General features: G+C 38.9%; 1 protein-coding gene across 1 annotated transcript in view; it reads right to left on the reverse strand.

Moving 5' to 3' along the window:
* nup210 (nucleoporin 210) overlaps positions 1-27,104 on the reverse strand; it is a 29,264-nt gene extending 2,160 nt beyond the window's left edge. Inside the window, exons 1-39 of the mRNA XM_039800936.1 lie at positions 26,452-27,104; positions 25,869-26,008; positions 23,917-24,048; positions 23,125-23,221; positions 22,718-22,868; positions 22,232-22,383; positions 21,832-21,974; positions 21,504-21,572; positions 21,293-21,399; positions 20,673-20,813; positions 20,401-20,538; positions 19,992-20,147; positions 17,656-17,854; positions 17,182-17,327; positions 15,672-15,890; positions 15,226-15,399; positions 14,698-14,890; positions 14,276-14,382; positions 13,753-13,857; positions 13,217-13,318; positions 12,871-12,999; positions 12,500-12,627; positions 12,282-12,417; positions 12,125-12,187; positions 11,454-11,590; positions 10,639-10,661; positions 9,870-9,973; positions 9,608-9,739; positions 9,162-9,320; positions 8,661-8,752; positions 8,351-8,525; positions 7,526-7,701; positions 5,807-6,027; positions 5,289-5,425; positions 3,406-3,520; positions 2,659-2,805; positions 1,652-1,902; positions 1,274-1,478; positions 288-410 (exon numbers count right to left, since the gene is read on the reverse strand). Of these exons, the coding sequence (XP_039656870.1) occupies positions 288-410; positions 1,274-1,478; positions 1,652-1,902; positions 2,659-2,805; positions 3,406-3,520; positions 5,289-5,425; positions 5,807-6,027; positions 7,526-7,701; positions 8,351-8,525; positions 8,661-8,752; positions 9,162-9,320; positions 9,608-9,739; positions 9,870-9,973; positions 10,639-10,661; positions 11,454-11,590; positions 12,125-12,187; positions 12,282-12,417; positions 12,500-12,627; positions 12,871-12,999; positions 13,217-13,318; positions 13,753-13,857; positions 14,276-14,382; positions 14,698-14,890; positions 15,226-15,399; positions 15,672-15,890; positions 17,182-17,327; positions 17,656-17,854; positions 19,992-20,147; positions 20,401-20,538; positions 20,673-20,813; positions 21,293-21,399; positions 21,504-21,572; positions 21,832-21,974; positions 22,232-22,383; positions 22,718-22,868; positions 23,125-23,221; positions 23,917-24,048; positions 25,869-26,008; positions 26,452-26,612 (5,485 nt within the window). The 5' untranslated portion in view covers positions 26,613-27,104. The remainder of the gene's footprint in view (positions 1-287; positions 411-1,273; positions 1,479-1,651; positions 1,903-2,658; positions 2,806-3,405; positions 3,521-5,288; positions 5,426-5,806; positions 6,028-7,525; positions 7,702-8,350; positions 8,526-8,660; positions 8,753-9,161; positions 9,321-9,607; positions 9,740-9,869; positions 9,974-10,638; positions 10,662-11,453; positions 11,591-12,124; positions 12,188-12,281; positions 12,418-12,499; positions 12,628-12,870; positions 13,000-13,216; positions 13,319-13,752; positions 13,858-14,275; positions 14,383-14,697; positions 14,891-15,225; positions 15,400-15,671; positions 15,891-17,181; positions 17,328-17,655; positions 17,855-19,991; positions 20,148-20,400; positions 20,539-20,672; positions 20,814-21,292; positions 21,400-21,503; positions 21,573-21,831; positions 21,975-22,231; positions 22,384-22,717; positions 22,869-23,124; positions 23,222-23,916; positions 24,049-25,868; positions 26,009-26,451) is intronic.
* Positions 27,105-27,314: the final 210 nt, after the last annotated feature.

The raw sequence follows: 27,314 nt of genomic DNA on the forward strand, positions 1-27,314 counted from the left end.
AAGGAACTCATTATATTCCTTTTGTGCTTTCATTTTTACATATGTATAGAAATGAAATTACAGTTTTGGTTTCGGGCTGCCGTTTTTACAAGAGAGCGACAACAATAAAACATACACCTAATTCCGTTAACCAAAGAATGACAAGATGAAACTGAAAACAGTTCAGGTGAAACCAAACACTTACTTCATTAACACACAGAATAATCCACACCGCATTAGTATTACGGTACCTCCAACTACCTCCGTTTCACTAGAATAGCATTTCCTACAGAAATGAGGTGACCCACCGATGATGATGATGGCTGTACCGGCCAGCAGAGCAAACAGGGTGAAGAACATCATCTGGTAGCAGTTTATGAAGCTGTGCAGAGAGTGGCCCCCCTCGATGTTAACAAGTGGAGGAGCAGCTGCTGTGAGAGTGGTGGATGAGACAACAGGCTGTCAAAACCGCTTCAAAGTGCTGAGAACAAACGACACACTAACAAATATCTGCTATGGCACTGAGGGATAATGAGGCTCATAACAGTGGTAGTGAAATTTGACAACTGAATGAAATTATGGTTTCTAATAATCCTGCCTTGTCTGTGTGCTTATGTCCTACAGATGACAAATATTGTATTATTCGATCCGCAATCATCTATTCTAAGTTAAAATTCTCAGTGTATAAGCACAACAGACCTGCCTTGGAACCAGCATGGACATTCCTAAAATGCCCAGTGCATGCCCCACCACCATATACAGTATTTGCTAATTTAAAATGAGGAATTTGACACCATAGATGGAACAATTGTGGATGTAGTCCAATAAGGCTGGAGTGCTTACGTTGCAAGTGGCTTACAGTAACATTAGCTTGTCACTCAGTGAGACAGCGGAGGCACCAGGGATAAATGGAAAATGTAAATTTGACAGTATACGACAAGTATTTTAGGATTAGGCTACGTGGATTGCATTGAAATTACTTGGAAGTGATTATGCGTTAGTTCAACTTTGATCCAACTTCCATCCATCCATCCATCCATCGTCAACCACTTATCCCGCGCACAGGGTCGTGGGGGGGCTGGAGCCAATCCCAGCATACGTCGGGCGAAAGGCGGGGTACACCCTGGACAGGTCTTGATCCAACTTGATTTTATTTATTTATTTATTTTAAAAAAGGTGACAGCCCTACTACCTTTTCTGTAACTTATAACATAAAGTACGCTTTAAGCAGCATGACCTTGTGGCTTGAGGTACAGTGCGGTGCCTTGTCATTTGCACTAAAAGGATATCTGACCTAGCTTGGCAGCGTTGGGATCAGCCACGTGAATCAAAGTGACTGGGATGACAATACTCTGGCCGGAGGAGGGGCTGCTTATGGAAATGGAGGCAGAGACCGCTGTCTGAGGGTCCACAGCGCTGACGGTGTACTTGGAGAAACTAGGGAAACCATGGTGAACCTCATTCTCTTGGACGGCAATGTTGGGAGAAGTAGACACCACCTAAAGATGTGGAAAAGTGTTATTTACATATATACGTCATTCTTAAAAAGAAGTTTATTCTAATAAGGGTCTCACTATATGTAAAAAAAAAAAAAACGAAAAACAAACAAACACAATGGCACATTTTATTAGAAGTTCTACTAGTACTACTACTAAACAATGTTTTGCCTGACCTCCATGTTGGACAGGGCAGCAGTGGGGCTGTAGACGGTGAGCTCCGCTGACGGGTGCAGGTTTGAGAGAAGCAGCTCAGTCTGGTCAGAATAGAGGCCTGGCTCTATGGGCAGACTGGTGCTGACTTGTTCCCCAGAGAAGGAACTGCCCTCCAGGCCTGCCCTCACCAGCAGGCTGGTCATGGACATGCTGAGCACACGGGTCTGTTGGTCAGTCGTCGGCTGCAAGGTTATGGAGCAAGTGTAGGAGCCTGGGGCAAGTATTCACAGAGGTAAAAGAAATGGTTCAAGGTTCATTTGGGACTCAGTGTTCGACCCTTAGTGTCAATGTGGTCTCAAATATATACGGTATATACGTATATATGTCTGAGTTTGCCAGGGAGGGTAATTTCACAATTTGGGAGAGGGGGGGGGGGAGTCCCAAACCCCAAACACAATTAGACAGTGCTTTCAAGCAACAAGGAGTCTCCTCAGTTCAATAAATCACTTGAACACTTTTTATAGTTCCTGCTAAACTCATTCCACGGGCAATGTAGATAGATTATGTCCTCGTAAATGGTGTTTCCAGTCGTGCGAACCGTACACATAAACAACCAGTGTGCCCAGGTTAGGTTTAAAAGTAATTTTATTTTGGAAAACCTTTAAAAGAAAAAAAAAAAAAAAAAAAGGTATGTGAATGTAAAAACAAAATCAATTTCAGTATGGGCAATTCTAAGAGATAGTTTTCAACCAACAGCTTTATAAGAAGTACAATCCGTGTTATAAATGTATAAGGAAGGAATGCCCAAACACAAATTCAAAATATATGATTGGATTGATGAGTGCTACGACACCACATTAATCAACTAACATTAGTCATTTAAATCAAGGTTACATCAGTGCTGCAGGAGTAAATAATCCCTAATGCAGTGTATCTGAATATAATAAAAGTATAGTACAAGTATAAGAGAATCACTGCTTCTTTGACCATGAATGTGATTTCTGGTCTGAATTCAGATAATCCTTACCAATGCTGGAGTCAAAGCTGGTGTGTGTTTTGAAGACATCATTAGCAGGGAAGTCAATGGCATCACTGGTGAAGCTGAGATGGCAGCTGACAGAGGTTTCTGGCTGCAGCTGAGAAATAGCTTCAGCCTGGGCAGAGGAACAGGTTCCTGCATGGTAGAGCACACCGCCATAAGATACAAAAACGTTGGACTTTATCACACACTTTGTTATTAAATCAAAACAATTATATCAATAGACTTTAGTTTTTCTGGGCAGTTACAAATAACAACAGAGACTTTAAGCACAGTTTGAGAGTCCGATAAAAAAAGATTGATAGTCTCATATCTGTCAACCATGAAGCTATAGCCAGTCGGTCAAGTTATCTTAGCACAAAGACTGGAAACAGCTAGCCCGGCTTTGTCCAAAAGGTAACAAAATTCTCCTACAACATCTCTAATCTCACTGTGGGTGTTATGTGCCTGAGCAGTTGCCAGGCAAACAGCATACACTCCAGAATTACAGGTCGTCAAAAATAGTCCAACACATAAACCATCCTTAAAAAAGTGAATTGTTGATTTTCCACTTCTTTCCTGTCTTTGTGCTAAGCTAACTGGCTGTAGCTTTATATTTACCATAAAGACGCAAGAGTGGTATCAATCCTCTCATCTAATGACAAAAAAAAGCAATTTGAGTGTATTTTCCAAAACTGTGAACTATTTTTTTTTTTTTTAAACTAAGACTTCAATAAAACTGAGTCAGTTCTGTACCAATGAGGTTGGTTCCTTTCCCTCTGGTAGTGAGTAGGACCTTTGTTTCCTTGGCAATCCTGATAGGTGTAGCCTGCGCCATAGCAGCCGTCATTGTAGTCGCTTCTACTACTACCTACAGAACCATACAGAGAAGGAAAACAGCCAATAAATCCTAAGAAGATTCAGGTGTGAGCTTGGGGAAAAGAATCACATTATAATTTAAATTTAGAACTAATCGTTTACATCAATCACAACGGACAGGGAAACAAAAGTAATTAAAACACAGCTGAGTGTTTAATATAACGTTATTGCAACCTCGATCAACGTCTCCTCTCACACGGATTAAAAAAAATAAAAATCTTCATTCGGTTAATTTTGTTAGAAAGATAAACCTTGCATCAAATCTCATCAATTCTCATTCTAATAGGAACTATTCATAAAATAGCAGGTTACATTCAGCTCACGAGCAGAGAGGAGCATGGCTGGATAGAGTGTGGTGACATTCACAGAGAGAGACAATTAATCCTTTCCACACTCCATCATGTATGACAGTCCTTCCAGAGTTTTTTTGTGATTGTTGTGGGCAAAAATCCTTGATTATGCGGCACGTTTTCTTAAAAAATGCGATGGAATATGCGGGATATTTATGCAATTTTATGCGATGAAATTGCGGGAACTTGCGGTTTGATGAAAAAGAGAAGAAAAAGTGATTCCCCCAACACCCTGCTTTTTTAAAACTTTGTTAGTTTAGATATTTAGTCATTGCAATAAGTAAACAAATAAGATACAAAAATATATACAAATAATATAATATTAAAGTAAAAATAAAAGTAATAGTAGTATAGGGAAATAAAAGATACAAAAGAGACAGACTTTCAAAAATCGTTAAACAAAGAAATTTGAGTAGACATCAGATATTAAGATAGCTTTCTTATTGGATACCAACTTATGAGACTCAAAGTACATGTCAAATTCAACCTCCAACACCTGCTTTTCGATGATGTTCACGTCGCGTAATTACGTCACTTCATAACGTTCCCATGGCAACAGGGGAAAATGGCTGCTCTTGAGTGAAGCAGAGTGATAGGCTCTGGTGTGAAGTAAACGCAACATTTTTACAACTTTCTGCTAAGATATATGTGACTTTTTTTGCAACGAAAATGCGTGGATTATGAAATCATGCAAGCGCCGCATATTTTGCGCGGAAATCGGCAATTTATGCGGCCCCCGCATGAATATGCGGACTTTGGTTGATTATGCATTGAATTATGCGATCGCATAATCGCGTTTTTCTGGAGGGACTGGTATGAGAATTGCAAAAGTGGTAATGTCATGCACACACATTAGGCTGAAACAATGTGTTACTGAAAGGGGATGATGGATATACTATACATCTGTTGTACTTTTAGTCTCGTTAGGATATGTTGCTGAAGGATTGATGATGCACTGGTGGACAAGATCAGAATCTCTGGAGAATAGAGATGTCGTAGAGAGTAGAAATAAAGAAAGCTGAGAGGTGTGCTGTCTGCATAATTAGAACTGGTTTCTTGTAGCTCATTTATCACAGTCGTGACTAAAAGACAGGGCAGCATGGTGGCCCAATGGCTAGCACTAAGACTTCACTAAGACTAAGACTTCGAGTTTGTATGTTCTCCCCATGTTTGCGTGGGTTTCCTCCGGTTTCCCCCACCATCAAAAAAAACATTGCACTAGGTTCTCCAAGGCACTGGCTCGGATCTGGAAATGGCTGCCCACTGCTCCCTTGAGGGATGGGTTAAATGCAGAGAATGAATTTTGCTACATGTATGTGACAATAAGTACCTTTACCTTTTTTAAATGGGAAACACAGTGAGTCAGCGAAGCATTGCGGTTAATATACTTACTACCTACAGATAACATACCTCTCTGTACGTTTTCAAAACCCCGGGTATCTCGTAGTACACAGTAACTGTGCCCGAGTCTCTGGCTACTGCTGCACCACTTTTAGAGTCCACCTGAAGAACACCATTAGCTGAGGAGCTCCAAGTACCATGACCACCTGCAGAGAAGGCAAGATAATGTCCAGCTTTTAAAGAATATGTACACTTTAATGAAACAAAACGGCTTATAAAATGAAAAAAGGTACAAAGATAAGGATCTCCTCAAACAAAAGCAGTACTAAAATTAAAACCGACTTAAGGAAAATTTAAAAGGAAATTCAATAAAATGCAGTGCAAGACAGATGCTTCCAATTCCAAAATAAAATTTTACTGCATAAAGTTTGTGGAAAAACACAAAAGCAGAAAATACATGACTAGGCTCACTGGAGTGCCAAATCTAAACTATAAACTTTCCAAATGTTTTTCCTTCGTTCTTACGGTTCAAAATAATTATTTTCTGATCACACGTCTGCTGCTTGAAGAACATGTAGATGTCTCACCATCCGGGCTGGTTAACTGGGCACTGAAGCAGACCACATCCCCCACCACCAGTCTGTGGGCTTCATGTGGATGGATGGCGTGCTCGACAGGTAGTGGAACATAGTCCGCCACACCCACGTTTTCACTGTCCCACACTGCAAGAAGAGTAAAGCCTACATTGATGGTCCTCACTGTCAGAGTGTGGTTACCAGGCCCAATCCCCACTTGCACCAGGTCATCTCTGCAGGACAGAACAGAGGTACAAGTTGAATTATGGATCAACTATTATTTATAACTAATCAACCTATACTTTAATACAATTCATTAACGGAAGTCAAACATGGGCCGATACAAAGTTATTGTAGGCTCAGGACCAAAGCCCACACCTAATCCAATTGCTCTCTCGGTGGCTCACTGTGACACCCTATGCCCAGTCATTGATCCCCATTTGACCCTGCGTTCATCCCCTTGTGCTCGACCCCTCTAATCCTTTCATCCACGACCCTAATTCATCCCCCCACTCCTTATCCTTGTCGTTAAAATAAACTATTTTGCAAACATAACTGGCATTGTCTTTGATACTAGAGAACTCAGTAATCTGGGTAAAACTGGGCCAATAGTGTTATACATGCTTAAAAAAACAAGCTATTGAGAAACGTTTTGAAAACAATACTTTCCATTCCTTAGTTTAGCTTTTTATAGTTCCACGTCCTATTATATTTATCTTTTTCCACCCTGAAAAAAAAAAAAAAAAAGTCTCTTTTTGCCTCCATCTCCAAAGCATCAGTTCTGAACAAATGGGGCCAAATTGCTCGCACCTCAGAAAGCAGTAAAATCCAAATGGCTCCTTGGAGACTTCGTAGGATATAATCATAGACCAGCCCTTTTAGTCCCAAGACTACCGGCCCTTTACCACTCTGATTTTTATACTTTCCCCCTAAAATTGTCTGGCAGCATGTGGAGAACAAGGTAATAGACTTAATTTATTGTGCAGACAGATGAGGGAAGCAATGCTCATCCCATTAATTTAGCTCACTCACTCAGGTGGAAACAACTCCATCTGAAATGAGGTTGAAGGAACAGCCCAGTAAATCAATGTTGTGAAATCCTACTGTAGCACAGCCTGCCATGACCTCAACTACTCAGGTTGTACTCTACAGTTGCACAATGCACACAGCCTGAACCAACGGCCAAAGGTATGGTGTATCACAGCACTGGCCAAGTTTAGAAAATAGAAAAAAATGTTAGTGGATAAATCTCGTATGGATCAACATCATAAAAACACACCATGACCAAGTACATTTAAAAGAAAATCAAAAATCAATTTTGACATTGTAAGAATGTTGAGAACAATGATGGATACATGCATTCCAAATTAAACACATTTTCTGTTGAGCTGGTAGAGGGTGAGTAGTGTGGGTTGACATGACTTGTGTGGCAGAATTTGAAATACGGGGAGACATTCGGTCACGCAAGGCTGCATGAGGTTGAACGAACAGACCACTCAAAGAGGCCTTGGTACTGGCTATATATATATATATATATATATATATATATATATATAGCCCATAACAGCAGGATAATAGCTTTTTAACTTTGGGACACTAAGCAAACTGCAAAACATATCCTCCGCCCTCTTCTGCCTGTCTACTGTAGAAGTTTCACTCACTAAGTCACACGGTTTATAAAAATATGAATTATGTACGTACATAGAACCTATAGATTGTGTGTTACCAGACCTGTTTGTGGAAAACGTAAGGTGGGAGTTGGAGCTGTGTAGGGCCTCTCCAGTGCTGGCATGAAAGTGGACAGTGAAGGTGAGCACTATGCCCAGAGGGAAGGCTTTCAGGCTCTCTCTGGTGTGCATGTAGAGAACTGGACTGGAACTGAAGCGCACATAGGACACAGGTACCACCTGAGGAACAAAGGGAAGAACCAGTATAGCACTCTGTAACTGCATTGACTGCCATGGGTCAGTAGTGTTAAGTGTTGATGCTAGAATGGATGGTCCGGAGGGACGGGCGAAGGCATGACCAGCGCTACTCGGCTTCAGATTGGCATCCCTGATATTCTTACCCTAACCCATCTCACTCCTCATGCCTAAACCTAACCAACCAATCAGAGTTGGGTCATGTCTTCGCCCGTCCCTCTGGACCATCCGTTCTAGCATCAACCATCATATGAACCATAAAGAAATATTGTGCTATAGATGTGGAGGCAAAAAGCACGGACAGTGAAAAAACTTTTTCCACATAAAGCCAAACTGGAAAAAAAAACCTTGACATACAGTAGATGTGAAATGTCTCCTATTTTAGTTTCTTTAACCAATATTCTCCAAACATATACCCTTTTTTTTAGCTTATTTTCTAATCACAATATACATACAAACATAATTTAGTGTTCAACCCATTTTAATTAAACTGGGTAATTTGGAATTTAAATCATATACTGTAAATGTTTTAGCAGACTGACATTTCAATGGATTTCACTGTTAATATCCATTAGATATTGCCTTTAAAACCAAAAACCTGAATCACTTTTCATGCAGTGACTCTAAAACTGACCTTCAAAGCAAGGATGAGAGTTTGATTGACACCAAAGGTCTCTTGCGAGGTGATCAGCAGAGAGGAGATGCCAGTAACAGAGCCAGAGAAGAGGAAGCCCTTATCATCCACTTGAGCAATAACAACCTGGTCAGGGCAATCCAGCATTCGATAAGAGAGTGCACCTACACCATCCCTATTAGACAAACACAATCACATCATGTTTATCCAATCTGTCATTTTGCAATGAAAGTTGGAGAAATACACACATTTTTTTATACAAATGCTTTTAGAATCGACAAAAAATACCGTGCAGGCACTCGTAACTCACCTGCTAGTTTGGAGTTTGAGGGCTGAGTTCGGAGCCATCAGTAACTCCCCAGCCTCTACTTCTGGATTAAGCATATGTAGCTTGTCATAGACCTTGATCAAAGCACAATGTTGAAACTCCAATTATTAGAGGGATTTAATCATTCTTTGATGTTTCGGGACAAGTGATATGTCACAGTTTAATGCAGTTTGAAGCTGGATGCATTCAGCTCTAACTAATCTGCAGTTTTATCACTTCACAAAGTCAACATCTTCAGATATTCCAAAGCTCAGCAACTTAAGTGCTCTGCTGCCTTAAATGCCAGCTTTCTCTATTGTAAAGAAACAGCAGCAGGACACAGGTCATGATAAGCAAAGTAGTCCATAAAAAGAGGTCTTTATAAAATATCTGCATATACAGTATTTATAATATTGGTGTTCAGGACACACAGATACAATGTTTACAGCAGTGCTTTTTTTTCCCCAAGTGTATTCCCATGAAGAGGTAGCCACAGTGCTGTACCTGGATCTGGATCTCATCCGTGAGCTCCTGCAGATTCCCTATTAGCTGCCCAGCCTTGGGGTCAGTAACTCTGAGCACCACCTTCAGCCCTGTCCGCCCTCTCGTTCTTCCAGTCACCCTCATGCCAAAGTTGTGCTCTGACTGGATCTCCACGTTAGCCTGAAGGAAGACAGGCACCATTATGAGAATGGCAAGAATAGCAGCAGCAAATCAAATAAAAAGGCAACAGTGATGAGGAAGCAGGGACAAGGCAGATGCTGACAAGGAAGCAGAGACAAGGCATATGCTGTTGCTTTTTTAAAATCATACTGTAATGCAGGAACAGCACATCTTAAGTCAATCTGCTAAATGGATCAAAGAGACAACACAAGCTAAGATAGGAATGGCTGAGTGGCAGAAAATGTGATATCAAATGCGAGCAGCAAAAAAACCTGAGGGCAGTGTACCTCAATGTGTCTTGGCTGGACATCCAGAATGTCTCTCTTGGTGGTGGACCACGTGAAGGTGAGGCCAGGTACAGCATTGCCAAAGGAGAAGGGTGTTTGACTATTGGTCAGACCCATCACATATACAGGCATCTAGAAAAGGAGATTAATGAAGGTGATCAGTGAGTACATTGCCCATAGAGAGCTGAATTAATGGTTTTACAGTTAATTGTAGTGCTACTGTAAGCATTTTTACTGTAGCTATTCTCCAAAATAATCATACCTGTGCCTTTGTCTTCATTCTTGTGATAGGTGCTCTGATTCGAATGGCTGTCAATTGCACAACCTCAATTTCTACTTGATCCTGTGAACACAAGAGAACAAGCTCTTTATTGTAAAATCTTAGCGATATACTGTACTTGCCCACATTATCTCCATCCATATACACACACACACACATATATATACACATACACATATATATACATACACACACACATATACATGTATATGTACATGGGCTCAACATGTACTATTATTATCTTGTGGGCGTTGTTGTATGTTTGTATATGTGTATATGTAATAATATGTGTATTATATGTGTATTTTATATGTGTCACATATACGTGTGTACCACACACACATATACACTATGCATATGTATATACGTTATTAATATATCATTATATATACTTATGTTGTGTATACATGTATGTATTACTAATAATATGTGTATATGTATGCATTCCCTACTACCATGCACATATAATAAACATACGTATATGTATAATTGCGTATATGCAGTATATGCACTATATATATGAATAGTATAATGTATTAATGTGTATATGTATATAATATACTTGTGTATGTATGTATGTATATGTGCGTGTATGTTTATGTGTATTACTTGTTTTAATAATAACGTACAGTATGTATAATGGTATGTATGATATGCATATGTAATATTATCCTCCCCCTCCTGTATGTATACCCTTAATATGCCTATAGTATGTGTTGTGTGGTTAGTGTTGTTACCCTGTTGTGTGTACTGTATGTATCCGTTGTATATGCCCTGTATATAATACAAATGTGTATGCATATGCGTATGTATGTACATGTAAATATGTGTATATGTGTATGTATGCTGTTGTGTATGTATGTATGTATAATATGTATAATAGTGATAATGGCATGTATATATATAATAATGTGTTGTATGTACTTAATTGCTCAATGTGTGTGTTGTGTGTCTGTGTGTGTGTATGTATGTATACTGTGTATGTGTTATACACATGCTCCTGTATATGTGTATGTTGCGTATGTATATGTTGTTAATAATATGCAAGTGTATATGTCGTTATATGTATTGATATATGTATATTGATATGCACATATATATATATATATATAATATATATAATACATATATATATATATATATATATATATATATATATATATATATATATATATATTATATATATAATATATATATATATATATATTATCATATATACATATATATATATATACATACATATATAATACATACATATATATATAATATATACATATATATATATATATACACATATAATATAATACATATATATATATACATATATATATATATATATATACATATACACATATAATATATATAATATACATACATATATATATATACATATATATATACATATATATACATATATACACACATATATATATATACACACATATATATACATATATATATATATATACATATATATACACTATATACATATACACACACACATACATACATATACACATACATACCGTGAGATATGCATCTACCCTGTCTCATGTATATACATACTGCACCCTTCCAGTCACAGTGACATTACCAACAGTAACACCCCTGACATGGCCCATGCCATTAACAGAAGCTATTTCCTCCTTGGAAATAGAGAAAAGGATATTGGACTGAGGCTGAGGGCCCCCCTCAGATGTGATCTATAAATGACAGCAGGAATGAAAAAGGGAGGGAGATTTTGAAAGCGAGAAACAGGAAGAGAGAAAAAATTAGCATCACTCTTACATGAGTGACCTTGACAACACTTGACAGTGTAGTCAATAGCTTTCATCAATGCAAGATGTGATAATAATTTGCTAAAAGACATTATTCTTTGTGATTATAATTTGCTAAAAGACATTATTCTTTGTGTATTAAAGTACTCAAGATTAGAAAACTGGATATCCAACACAAATAATATGTAATGCATATATAACATTACTAAGTTTATTGTTTAGCAATTAGGAGGCCTCTTGGATCGATGGTAAATGCTTTCTAATTCAAGCATGAACTGAGGCAAATGAAAGGCGAGCTGGATGTTTAGACCAAGAGCAATTAGACTAACGTCATCTTCCAGAAGAGTCCTGGCAGAGGGCGCTTTTGGAAGATAAACTGAGGACCAGATGAACTCTTCTGGCAGGGCGAACTGAGACCAGCTGTTCTCAGACAAAACTTAACCATCAATATATACATACCTGCATCATTGCTCCAATCAACAGAGTCATTTTCCTTGGGATGAGTTTGAACGGTGGAAATACCTACAAGTGGAAAAAAAAAAAAAGTTACATGTGCAACACATATGCAAGAGTCAAAATTTGAACTGGCATTTTAGAAATTCAAACAAAAAGATACCTCAATTTGCTGAGGTGCTGATGAAATTTTTTTCCCATGTTTATCCACAACAACACCTGAAAGAGTGGTCTGACCAATAGAAGCACCTTTCACCACGAAAACAGCAGTATCTTTTTCTGTGGACTCCGCTAATCGTCTGCAAAAAAGATATTTAGAAATTTACATGAAGCCTTGCAGGTTCCTACATCCTCAACGGCAAGTTTTGACAAATGACTTACTTTAGAGAGACGATTGTAGAAGCTGCTTTGAGTTTAAGATTCATGAAATGAAAATAGCTGGCTGGGAAGGGCTGCTTATTATCATCCAAGACTCTGACATAAGCTCTCACAGATTGGCCAATCTCCACCTGTAATACAGATTAATGACATCAATCCTTTGGGAAATTGTCATTTTGGTTCACAGACGGGGCAAACCTAATGACGGCAATTCAAGACAGGCTGACTTTCATGAAAATCAAGACGACGACCTTTTTTAGTGCTTTGACGCCATTGAGGCGTTTCAGGAATGTGTGGTACTGATAATAGGGATCATCTAGTCAAGCTGTGTCTGGACCCTCCAAAAAGAGGAATTATTGGGGTGGGAAACACACCTTGTCAACCACTCTCACATAAACCTCCAGGATGTCAGAAACGTGTACAGTGGCCTTGGCAGGGGCTGGAAATGCCAGACAAAGGTCATGAACCATCACCTTCACCTCCCCTGGGTAGACTGGAGAGACCTAGGCACACACAGCAAATCAATCAATCAAGTGAGTGCCAGAATTATCTGCATTCAATGGATCATTGTTGTAGTGTACTTGAATCCACAATCCAGGTTGGGTTGTGGATTAAAGTACACCAGTTGGGAATTCCTGGAAATCCACAGTATGTTGTTCAATGTCACAATTGTGCATTGCCCTGAACTAATCCCATCACAGTCCAGATGTTCATTCTTACCTGAGCTGTTCCTTGGGCCTCCTGGAATACCACGTTCGCTATCCCTTTAACACTGGTATTGACAAAAAAGTGCCCTGAACCTTCTCGCAGGGCCAAATTCGCCTGCAAAACAAAATACATTTACTGCTTTGCGACAGATCTGAAAATCACTTTAAGACTGAAATGATTACATATTGTGTCTGAGTTTACTGTAATTCTTTTTCTGACACTCAGCTGGCATGAGACCTCAAAGAGGACCTCTGACCACACTCTCACTAGCTGTAATTTAACCCCCACACCTGCCAAACACTGCTCCTATATTACACAGGATTAGGAGAGGGAGGCCCACTGAGGGAATTAATTGTGAATTAATTCAGTTGGTACCAGTGTGATGAAGTTAATTTCCATGTTTTGTTCTGCTTGATTAAAAGAGTACCGGTACATTATATCCTTTATGATGAAATATCAAATGCAATTTTGCTTTTAGCAAAACAAGCCAAGTCTGTCGGTGTTTACCCTTGCAGGGGTAAAGAGATATGTATAAATCAGTCCCTTACCCGCACATCAGGGTGGTTGTATATGGTAACTGTGTCAGGGGAAACTTTCACATCTTCGACCAATAGCAGCTCCAGGGTGGCTGAGACAGGGGTCAAGGGGTCATACTGTCCAGAAGTAGAAGAAGGGTTGGAAAATACTTAGTGTTATAGTTACAAATGTAAATATTATACCTGCATACAATACAGTATGTTGGTAATGTCAGAAAGTAAGCTGAAGTTGGGACAGAACAAAAGAAAAATAGCTTCATTATCACATTAAGGTGCAAGTTTATTGGAACACAGCATCAATATAAAGAGTATTAGCCCTGCACACTGACTCCAAACAACACAAAACACAACATGTCCATCCCAGTCAGATCTTTATTTAGGCAAAAAAACTCACCTGACATTGATCTGACTGGGAGCAAAATGTAAGCAGATCCACAGGACAACATTATACGGTTATTTTGAATAACGTTTAGCTGCTTCTGCTTTTTAGAGGAAGTGAAACATTTTGACACATCTTAGTGGTTAAGTCACTTACTGGACTGGGAACTTTGGCTGCAGTGAGATGTAAAACCTGGTAACCCAGAGCTGTCACTGTGATGGCAGCAATGCCTGTTTGATGATGGACAAGAACTGTCTGCCGTCCTGCCACAGATAACAACAACAACAAGAGAAACAAAATAGTAATTTAACAACAACCCAAACCATTTGTCATCACTAATCTATAGAAACAGACAGCAAAGACACAAAAAAACTGTATTCCCAGTAGTGGGTGAATGGATAATTCTCTGTCTGCCTCCACTGTCTCAGAATTAAATCCTGCCAGAGCTTTCTCTCCTGCCTTTCCCTCATTACTTTCCAAATGTCCAAACAAAAGAGTTAAGCCGACAACCCACTCTTTCTTAAAACACAACAAAACAAACAAACTAGAAAGGTTTAAGGCAAGACACAATGCTTTACCGTGAAGTTTCATCTGTTTGTTGCCATCCTCGAACAGCTGTAGCTCCATGGGCATAGTGGGTTCAATACTGGCCAGCGACACCATGGTCGATTCCCACAGTATGCTCAGAGAGCTGAAGTTGTCAAACCGCCTTCCTTGTTGATCAAAAGCAGCCAAATCCAAAATGGGATTGCGGTAATTTGAAACCGGTACCTGTAGTGATGGTCAATTCATTTTCCAAACATTATGCTTCTATTATGAAACATTTATAATCCTTATCATCATTGAGCCAAAGATATTTTCTAATCATTTTACAGGAGCAATAATGTGTTCATATTTTTGTGTTAAAGTCCTTTTGTGAGAGAGCGGTCGCTTTCTTCAAATGGCACATGTCACCCAAATGAAATTCAGTGATTTCAGCGTGAACAGCCATGGACAAAGGTAAGTAATCAATGCAAAACAAATACCAGTAATAAAAAGGTAAACGTAGGCAGCTAAACACAGCAAGGTGAAGCGTGTTGACCCTTGTAAAGGGACCACATACATACCACTTGTTTGTTCTGCTGCAGCAGCGGGCAGGTCAGGTCCAGCTGTGGGCTGGTATACACTGGGACCAGGGTGAGGCGAGACGGAGGGGCACATACAAACTTGACCACTGCCGGCTCCACAGCAGGATAAGGATTGGTCACACTGGCCTTGTTACCCACCATCACCTCCAGCACCTGGAGAATAACATGATGACAACTGAAGCGGATGACAAAATACTAAAGTCCTATTTCTATAACTATTTGGAGCCAGCACAGTTAAACAGCAAGGACCCCCCCGTATACAGAGGAGTTCTATGAATAACTATAGGTAGATTATAAAGCTAAGATTTTGAGATATTGTATTTATTCTGAAATATTATGAAATGTAACCATTCAATTCTTCGGTTGGCGGCATGAATGGAAAATAGAAATTTAAGTATAAACAGTATAATTTCAGGAGTTCCCACCTGCTCTCCCAGGGCCCTGCAGGTTGCTCTGACCCAGTGCTGGTTATAGTTGTGAGATGAGGGACTGGTCAGCGTAAGGCGAACACTGGCCTCATCCTCAGCGCTCAAGTTGCAGAAGAACTTTGAGGGCTCTAAAACCCAAGGTCGTGGCCCGCCCTCAAACAACATGTCTTTAGATGATCCCAGAGTCACCACGGCCACAGATACAGGGTCAATCGCCTGCCAAACAAAAGTATTTTATTATGAAATGTTACAGCAGCACACTTTCAGAAAGAAATGCTTTTACAAATGTCAACAGATTTGGGGGACCAAAATCTAGTAAACGCAGAAAGCAGGTGTGCAAAATGTCATGGAGGGAGATTTTGAAAAATCAAAGAGAAAGATATCTCAATATTTAAAATGAAAGCAGGTATTTATGTATATCAGCTTGGGCATTAGTGTTAAGAGGAACTAAGCGGGTGAAATGTTTAGCTTAAATTATTTTACAGCAAAGAAACAAAACTGGGTCATCCATTAGCTGCCAGGGCAAAACAAGTGAACAAACATCACAAAAATGTCTGCAATATTTTGAAGAATACTACTCAATCCCATGATTAAAAAAAATGCATGACCTCAAAAGTGGTGCATCAAACAGCACGTTACTGTTAACCTGACTCCGCCAGATGGATTGCTTCGCATTTGCTTGGCATATCCATCTGGGAACTTTCCGTTGGAGAACTTTTGGGAAGGGGCGAAAATACTGGTTAGCTGATTGGATAAACCATCTGTCTATCACCACCTAACCCACCTCAAAACCAACGCTGATTGGCCCGGTCATTTGGCTAACGGCTCCAAATTTTCTCTATCTCAAGATGCCAGACTGATCTGCGAGTGGAAAACTGGAGCTTGCGAGATCAGGACGGTCTCGCGAGGCTACGTTACTGTACTGATCACCTAAATGTAATGTGCAAGAAAACCACAGCTGTCCGAAATTCTTCATGACAGGAGATTTGGTCAGTCATAATACATCTCATACTATTAAATTAAAAGAACTCTACCACAACAGTTTAATTCATTTTCATTCCTGTGCAGTACTAGAAAACAAATCAGTGTATTAGGTTTAAAATGCATAATTAAAATACACAGAGGAAAGAGGAGGAGAACGTTTTAACACTCTCTGATCATCGCATTTCTAACCTGATTGTAAGGAGAGAGTATGTGTATGAATGTTCATGAGTGGGTTTGTTTAGTTTGAAGACAAAAGCTAATTGGTGTTATGAGGAGAGTTAAAAGAATAATAGCAATCACAACAAAGACTTCAGGTAAAGTTAAAAGATGATTACACCATGCAGATGCCTCAGCATTCAAAAAGAAAATGTGTGAAGTATACCATTAACTAAAGAAATAAAAAAACTTCACACAACGAAACTAATTCTGGAGGCCTTGAGAAACATACATTAAGAGGGCAAAATGATAAATCTCAAAGTTCATGATGAGCAAGGCTGTGGAAGGACAAAACCTTTGGACTCACTCTGAGAGGAAGATAGGCAGCAATGGTGATCTTGGCACTGAGGTGAACGTTGCCGTGGGTGTAGCTCACAGTAAGTATGGTGTACCCAGTGGCCAGGGCCTTGGCTCTCACCCCACTGCAGTGCTCCTGGCCTGGAACCAGCCTCTCTGGATCAGGACAAGGAGGGTAGGAGGGAGCCAAAGAGTAAGATAGAATGCAATATCACAATGTACAAATAACCACAATTGTTCACCCAGATGCTCATTTATCTTCCTATCTTAAACCACACTGGAGTACAGAGAGGTTGTGTTGTTTGTGCCAGTCCAATATTCTGATTAATAATACAAGATTCCAAAATGAAAAACTGTAAATGTTGCTAAGAGAGGAATTTTGAAAGAGATAAACGTTGCAATTTGAAAGCCATAAAAAATTCACAATGCTTTAGAAAGAGTTAGAGTCATCACAATACGACACAGTCAGATCACCCAGACTCACCGTCTAGTAGTTGGAAGACGCCATGGTTCTCCTGCTCAACCTGCAGGTCAAAGTGGGAGCAGTCACTCAGCATGACCCGCTGTTTCTCCACCTCCTCCAGGAGGCCAAAAATCCTGAGGGGCAGATCCAGAACCAGGCCCACCCTGGCCTCTACTGGGCAAGGGGCAAAGTCCATGGCAACAGGCTCAACAACATACACCTTAGGAAAAACAGGATCAAAGAAGTTTAAAAGTGTTAGACTGAGGGCTGGGAATGATAGTTAAAGGGGGAGATTCAAGCTATAAGACTGCAATGTACTTTTATGGCTGCACAATTAGGTTAGACAATTACGCAATTTCATGTTTTCATGATCAATCATGATGATGCACTTCAGAAATAATTTACCATCTGTTGGGTTTTCAATTACTTCAATGACTTCCTCAAGCACATAAAATACTTCCATTAGATATGAGAAATTACAGCATTTAATAAAAATGTAAGCCCGGAAGAAGCAGAGCAATATTCTTTAAAAAAAGAAATTGTAGCGACAAGTCCAAAGCTGAAGAGTTGTTCAAACTTTCCCGAATTTTAACATTGAAATTGTTCCGAAAAGTGAACAAACATACTTTGCTTTGACATACATGTAAAACCCAATGAAACCAAACAAAGTAAGTACATTTTGTGCAAAAGCTGCATCAAAAGTGAAGGCTTACGCCGAAGAAATTAAGCATTAGCAACTTCAGGAACAAAAATGATGAGGAGCACTTTTCAAGTCTCTTTGGTGGCGGGGACACGAAACCCTTTTAGAAAACCCTAAAAAATGTGGTTCAAATCTTAAGCAACAATCAAAGTGAAACTAAAACCTGAAAGATAAGACAGACAATCATTATACAACTATAAAACCGATAAATCAGTTATCAAAGTAATTAGTAGGGATGTAACGATGAACGGTGTAACGGTAAACCACGGTAAAAATGTTTAAGATAATAATTACCGTTGTCATTTAAAATATCATTATCACGGTGGATTACCACGGCTTCATCCGAGTCTCCTGAAGTTGCCGTGCGGGCGCGGTAGCCTACAGTGCGTTTCTTGAAGTTGGAATCATGGCGGAAGGAGGAGATGACAGCGCTCAGGACATTTATCAGCCTTGTAAAAAAGGCCATAGTAACAGTTGCATGCTCTCCTGAGATGATTGACCAATCAGTGACGAGAGTCATCGCTTTGATCTCCTGTCAATCACTCTTCCACTCCTCAGACAGGAGAAGGGGACAGAACAGCGGCTGTAAACAGACTTTTTTCTTTATCATTCCTTTTCCGTTTTCGTACTTGCTAAACTGTCATGGTTTTACTGCCTTGTTATCTGTGTAAACATTTAAGCTACGTTTATTCATATTTCAATAAGTGTTCTGTTACAATGTGGATTAAGTTTTTCCCATGTTACGACGTGACAATTATTTGGAGAGAGAGAGAGAGATATATATATTATCACCTTGATAATATTGCTGTTGCTGTGTTTCTTATTGCATAGCTGATAGATGTGCAGATTGTTTAATATTACTTGTGCAGCCACGTGTTGATATTCAGGTTGTGTTAGGGCAATTTGCTAGCAACGTGCAATCGCCAGTAAACAGACTAGCGCTGTGAAGCCACGTACTTAGCTATTAAAGGTGTATTACACGGTTTGTTCCGTTATGGATATGTGTGCTGTAATAGATGTGGCTTATTCTCAGTTTGTGTTACTGAGCAATATGTTACATTTATGTTAATTATTACAGAGAAATGTAATGTAATTCTTAGTATTGTTTCTTGTTATATGCTGGTGCCTATAACATTTAGTTTTGGTAAATAATGTTCATAGTAAGCCAAATGCTTATTAATGTGTATTATTATTTGTTTATATTTCAGAACCACATCCAACTTCACATGTAATGTCAAATACAACTTCATAGTTAACTTTATGTTGGAGTTGTAAATAAATCTTCCTGATCTCAAAGTCGGACATCTCTGGTTCAAGTTCTTACCGGACACCCTACAGTGGGCCAGTGTTTCAGTAGCCAAGACAGTTTTTACAAGCCTATTGCCTATATTTTTGTAATATAATAAACACTGTTACACTTTATGAAACTATTTCAGCTTGTGTAGGACTATCAGTGCTTCTGAACATATTGAACACACTTTTAAAAATACCGCGAGAATACTGAAAACAGTGATCATTTTGGTCACTATAACCATGAGGTTAAATTTTCATACCGTTACATCCCTAGTAATCAGGATTATCATTTCAGCCATAACTGCCAAATTAATATTTAACAGGTGTGTTGTTTACCATGTGACGGTTTTCCAGGTTAACTTACCTTCATCTGGCCGAAGTGTAGTGCGTTGCGTAGATCATGAGCATAAACTACACTGACGCCAATGTCACTGACTGTTGTCATCACTCCTTTCACAGTCACTGTGGCCACAGCTGTGTTGGAGGAAGACCAGCTGAAATTTCCACTCCCTCCTGTCGCCTGTCACAAGCACCAGAAAAAAAAAGGAGTTATCAAATGCACCATAATGACACCTCTCAGTGGTAAAACGATTTGCATTCATTTTGAGTTTTATAGCAAAGTATGAATATGAATAATAGCTAAAAAATATATATAAAAAGGTTTAATGGTGTCATATGCTCGGTGTCACTGCCCAACGACAGATAGGAGATAAATATAATAAAGATAAAAGCCATTGGGCACCCAGTGTTTCATTCTGAAACTGTACAATTACCTTTATTGTGTATTGATAAGCTCCAACCTTGGGCTGCCATGGAAATGTCAGAATACTGGGACTAAGAACTATAGGGTTATAGATTTCTACATCCTGTTCATTGTGGACTGGGTTGGCGAGTGTATGGACCCTTCCAGTCTGAAACAGAACAGAGGACACAGGAAATGATCAAGCTTGCTCTACTGAAGTGGAAGAAAGGAGCAGACTGTAAATGCAATGATGCTCCAGCTGAAATATAGACTGAAAAGGGTCAAAGTTGCAATCAAACTCACTTCATCCACAACAGCTCTCAGGGTAGCATCAATTAGAGTTAGGCCTTCTTTGAGCGCTTTGACACGATGATATGATCCATTCAGAGAAGACTCCAGGAGTTCAAAGTACTCCAGGGGGAAGCCAGTGCCAATACGGACATTCTGCAAAAATCAAAATCAACCACACGCAGATTTTGAAACTACTGTCTTTGTAGGAGTCATTATAGAAGGCTGGTTTTTAACTTTTACAGACTTAGGTTATTTTTTTTAATGTGTGTCAAGATAATACTTCAATAGGTGACAGTTTCGTCATCGCTCGTTTAAAATATTGGCTAATGAAACTCATAGGCGAAGGATGGCTCAAAGTGCACTAAATCTCTCTCTAATGTCTCTCAGATGGGTTTCAGGCTACATCAATTTTGTATTCCTTTAAACAGGTACTAGGAAAGTCCTATTCAAATCATTGGAACACAGGTCCATTATCTGAGCAATGCCACTAATAAGACAACTACTACTACTGAAATGTGACAGCATAAAACGATGCTGGTCACAGGAGTGTGTCCAGAATCTATTTTAGGAGAATATTGACTTTTACACTACTGTCAACAATTAACGTAGTCATTTTAGTGAAGCATACTCACATCAGAGAGGTAAATTTTGTTGCTGGATTTATCAAAGACTTCGATGAGGATATCGTATACTCGGCCTGTTTCGAGAACCCAGCTGTCTCCTGGATGAATTTTAAAACCTAAACAAATTACAGAGAAAACAGAGGTTAGCTATGCATTTAAAAAATAAAAATAAAAAATTGACTATTGACTTTTATGTTTTTAATGGTAACAAGAAACAGACCTAGGTAGCCTGGTTCAACCACATACAGGGTGCTGTTGGGTAGGCGAGATACTCCTTGCATTCGAAGGCCTAAGTAGATGCTACTAAGGAAAGTAAACCCAGGCACACTCATTGACAATGACAACTCTAAACATGATTTTTTGCCAAATGCACAATGCTACTCCACTGCTCCCAGAAAAAAAACAAGATTTGGTGTAAAAACACCTTCATCGCTGCAGTTAACCCACACTATATATTATCGGCTGAAGATGTCAAGGCAAAGTACAAGAAATTATAATATTATAATAACTACTACAGAGTGCAAATATGACTTGTCAGAGAAGGATACTCTTATGATCCAGCACCACGTTGATGTGTCCAAGTTGAGTTGCTGTAACTCTGGAAGTGCTTTGATCCAGACTGGCCACAGCAACATTTGGGTTTCCATTAGTGCCAATCACAGGGTTTGGTAGGGGGGAATAAAAAAAAAAAAAAAAAAAAAAAAAAAAAAAAAAAAAAAAAAAAAAAAAAAGGGGGGGTTTTTTTTTTTTTTAAGAAAAAAAAAAAAAAAAAAAAAAAAAACCCCCATTTATAAAAAAAAAAAAAAAAAAAAAAATTAAACAAAAAAAAAATAATTTTTTTTTTTAGAAATAAAAAAATGCTTGAACATTATGGAGGTGTGAGTTTGCTAAATAAAGCTTCAGAAACAGTAGAGTAGCTATAGTAACAGAAAATAGATTTTTACTCCTCAGTGAACATGAGTCTGACCTGTGATCGAGCCCTGTCTTATCTTCAGGACTTTGTATTGGATTGAAGTTCCCGCCAGCAAGTAGACGTCATATGCAGGACTCAGCAGGATGTTCTCTAAAATCAGCAGTCTTACCTCTGCAGCACCCACATCCTGTATAACAGATACCATGGTTACAAAACACAGCTTCATCTTCCCGCCTTAACAAATGAATTATTTGACAACAAGACAGAAATTCAACTTAAATGTCACTACTGCTGTGACATCATATATAAGGCAGGAATGACTCATTACTAGCATGCAAGTTTTTGGCATTTTTAGTCTAAATTTCAAGAGATAAACCATCTCACGGAGGGCACAACCTAACTAGAACATATTATTCTTCTTCTAAGTCGGTCGATGACTGTAACAATACAGTGGATTATTTCAACTTTGTGCTGGTGTCATCAGCCAAGAATAATATCTTTTGTACCTCTTAACAGCTTACCTTATACAATGACTCTTGTATTTTGGCCTTTAATTTAGCATGTCCTGTTTTCAGTCCTGACACCAAAATAATATCGCCCTGTTTCCCAACACGTTCCATTTCAGATATGTATCCAGGGGGTGTGTAGGTGGACTCTGAGAATTTTAGTACCCTTGAGAAGAGAAAAGAGTCAGATTAAAAAATACATCTGACCTAAAAAATTATTCAATTTCAGAGGAAGAGGAACTAAAAAGTAAAAAAGAAGCCTTACACTACTTTGGTAAAACAGGATCCCTGTATTAAAGGTTTTATAGTTAGGTTAGCATATCAATGTAGGTTGGTAATTCTGTCTACTTTTGATTAGATTTTCTAAAAAGTAAAAACTGCTCAGTGACGTTTGAGTGCAGTATTAACACAGGGAAGCCTACCGTAATGAATTGTATGAGTCAGAGAATCCATTCACATCTACATCTTTCACTAAGGTCCAGTCAAACACTAGACCCGCAAGGGTGCTGAAGGTGTTTCCTGCAACATAAAAAAGGACAAAGAGTCAGACCTGCTATTTCTTTTAGTCATAAACTGCAAGACGAGCAGAGGATATTTGCATAGACCAGTCAACTTGTGTTATAGGGCTGAGGTCACTGTACTTGAACGTATAATAGATGCTGAGCACAATTGTCTGAAAGCTCATGGCACTCAAATTAGCTAAAACAAAACCAATAGGCATTTCATTACAGGACACTAGCCGCTCATTTGCAATCTACTCTGTCTGAGGAATCTAAAATTCACTTTTAGGCTAAAGCAAACCAAAACAAAACACCAGGCCCTGGAGCCATCATCAGAAAGAATCAGGCTGTAGCTACAGCTCATTAAACTAAGTGTGTCTGCCTTGAATGGAACCAGTCAAACAGAACACAGGCACCTCACAGTAGCAGCCAGAGGGGATAAAAATTGCTGCCCAGAGCCAGCTCAGTCATTACTCTTAGAAGTCTTTAGAGCAGCAAATAAGCAATAGAGCAGGGACTTGTTACAATAGAAAAATGTATATTATGAGTAATATTACACATATTGATGTTAATTAAACTATTTAAAATTAATCAATTTAATTAATTGATAAAAAAAATTAATTATTAATCTTAAGGTGATATTTATTTATCATTAACACCAGCAGCCTATAATGTGAATCATATTATCCTGCCATGAGTCAGTCACTCTGTCACCTTCAGAGTCCAGTGCATGAATTTTGAGTGCCAGTGGGGAGTCCTCAAGATGTAGCTCTCTGGTGGTCGACACTATCTGGATCTCACTGACGATGTCGACAATGGCGTCACAACGCAGTACCTGTCCTGTAACTGCAAAGGAATGAGGGGACAAAACATCATATACACAGTATTGTACAGTACTATAATAAAACACTTTCACCAAACTAAATTGCTTGGTGTTTTAAATAAACATTAATTTCAAAATGCAGAACAGTAATTCTTGTTGAGGCACAAAGCATACTGATCGACCTCCTGACTAAAACACATACTTTATCATGTGTATAGAAAGAGCAATGGAGACTGATAGCTCTAAAAACATCTGCTTTGAGCACAATGCTCCACAGTTATCAGTCAAGTCAAATGTTGTGGTTTTTCTGGTCTGCTAAGTGGGCTGTTGGCATGAGCAATAGATAATATTGGATTATGTTTTGGTTAACCTGAAACAGGTAGAGCAAGATAGGCCACACTTAAAGTGAGCGATTGTGGTCTGAACAGATTACTTCATTATTTTATTTTTTTTATAAAGTGTCTAACTTTCCTGATTCCAAAGCAAATGTTCACATCTGCGACTGCCAGTGATCCATTACTGGCCAACAGTGCCACAGGCAACAGCTGACATACAGCATTACACAATAGCAAAAAAGGAAGAATGAAGTGTTGTGCAACAGAAGGACCATTAAACTCTGGAGGGAATAGAGCACTGCAACATATCACACCGTATACTATTATACTCATATGTTATAGTCTACAAACTGCACTTATACCTTGTTCCGTTATGTTATGTACTAACTTTTAGAAATCCTTAATTATGTTTTCTTAGTTATTCTTCAAGTTAGTATCCCGCCATAATCTGTATGTAAAACCAAAAAGATGATGAATAAATGAGAACACAAAACGGACTCAGCTTTTATAATGTTGCATGCTTCCTAATTCTGTAACGCCAGAATTATATGAAGAGTTTGTAGTTTATATATTCTGATACATACATACATACATACATACATACATACATGTTCTAGAACATTACAAATGTGACCATAAAACAGTTCTGTGAATCCGACACTACATAAAAAATGAGAATAACAGACCCTACAGAAGCTGGCAACTGCAAGATTAACATGTACTCCACACTACATAATAATGAAGCGCAACAATTTGTTGCAGTGACCGTCCACTCAGCCCATGAAAATATGATAAAGAATATTTTATTGATACTGATCAACGTGAGTTTTTGACTTCTAATACTCTGCTTTTGCACCATCTAGATCATAGTGCAAAATGTGCTTTTTTTCAGAGAGCAAATCCACTGAGCGCTGCACAGAGGCTGATTTGAAAATCAAGCACCGGCATCTTATACCTATCAAGAACCACTGGGCTGCCTGAAAATGTTCAATTATCTAATCTATGTGACGTGTGTGAAGTGACTAACAAATTCATGGAGCTTTTCACATCTTAACCCTATAAAGTTTATATATAAACAGCCTCCAAAAGTAACCACCATATGGACAGCATCTGCTCCTGAACGGGGCCCTTTTAACTGCAGTTCATTCTCAGCAAAAGAAGAACACAAAAACCAGAATGTGACAACAATTTCCTGGGACATAATAATTTCAGTATTTAACCATCTCTCAGTTTCCAACTGTTGAAAAAAAAATATCTTATAATATTCCAGCTGTTCCTATTTTTCCACTTAGGAACCTTGCATTTGAATGTCTGTGTAGAGCCAAGCACACTTCAATATGGTAGTGCATTTGCCAAAACCACAGAGATGATGATGATCTTCAACACAAATACACAGAAAAATTTACAACTGAACCAACTATGCACAAATTAATTTCCTAACTCATGCATAGGAAAATTTTTTATGAATGAGCGACTTGTGTTTATTAATGTAGTATTACTCTATTTACCAACATCTTCAGCCAGAATGATGCTGGTCAGTCTGGAGGGCTGGGTGGAGAGAGCCTGGAGAACAGCTCTCCGGGAGCAGCCTCTGCCGTTCTCCTCATTCACAGCCTGGATGCTTGCTACCTCTGGTCTGGTGGAAGACCTGAAGAACAAGTCAGGTAGCTACATAAGCCATATAGTTCTTAATTTGTCACTATTACAATGTTGACCTTATATTCATTATAGAAAGATTTGAGGTGGAATAACATTTTCATACTTGGGATGGAGTTGCAGCTTTACTGTAAACTTGGATTGAGTAAAAGGTGAACACAAGAAAAGCCCTTAAATGTATCCAATCTAAAGCCCAATGTACAGTTGTTATTGACGGTGTCAGAGAGATGTGCATCCATCTTCTATGGATGAACAAACTTCAAAAAGATTTAACGTTAGCTGTTTTAGGGCCCACACACATTGCCATGAAACTGACTACAGTATACTTGGCCATGTGGCCTCCCATGCCCCATGTAATATGACACCCCTTCACAGAGCATATGCCCTCAGCTCCCCTCCAGTTCAATGAGGCAGACTTCAGTTTATTCTACTCACCATCTGTAGCAACCTTCAGTAGTTTCCAATGTGAAGTTAATTCTTGTACTTCTAGCAAGCGGTAGCAACACTTTGGGAATATTTAGTTTCGAGGAACCGTTAACTTGAATAACGGTTATAAATAATACCAATGCCAACACTGATAATTTGAACGAAGTCATTTCCGTTTCATGAGAGTGCGTAAATGTATTGTCAGCGAACCTAACGGTCGAATTAATGAACGCTAAGGTTCTGTACTGTACTAGCTAAACTTCCTCCGTCCCATTAAGTTAGCGAAGGTTATGTGTGCTGTAGTTTTGGAGTCGTGGCTCTGAGAAAGACGTTAAGGTGAATTAACATCGCTACTGATTGAAGCCATTTCAAACACACGCTGTCTTCCTGCTCAGTTTGTCACTATCGTTAGAAAACAGACAGCATGCACATGATGGTAACAGTTGATGTCCCATTACAGTAGCTAGTCCTCTAATTCAAGTCCTTCGCTTTGTTTATCCTCGGAGTTGCTTCAAAGCACACAGCGACTATTAATTTGAAATCCCCTGTTTTATATCAATGTAAACAGTTAGCCAACAATAGCTTAAAATACGTAGCTATATTTCATACAAATACCCGCCATTAGCAATAATTGGACTTCCAGCGTGCATGCCGGGAGTGGGTTAACGTCATAGACCACGGTAGGAATGACGCGCTTTCTTAAAGGTGCAGTTTGAATTAGATTGAATTTAATCGATATGAATTGAATTGAATCGAATCACTATACAAATGTATCCAATCTATTTAAAGCTTAATGTGCAGTTTTCATTGACTCTGTGTCAGAAAGATGTGCATCTCTAGTCTAGATAGTGTAGTCTAGTGTAGGCTCTAGT

Source organism: Perca fluviatilis, chromosome 5 (assembly GCF_010015445.1).
Source record: "Perca fluviatilis chromosome 5, GENO_Pfluv_1.0, whole genome shotgun sequence".
Lineage (NCBI taxonomy): Eukaryota > Metazoa > Chordata > Actinopteri > Perciformes > Percidae > Perca > Perca fluviatilis.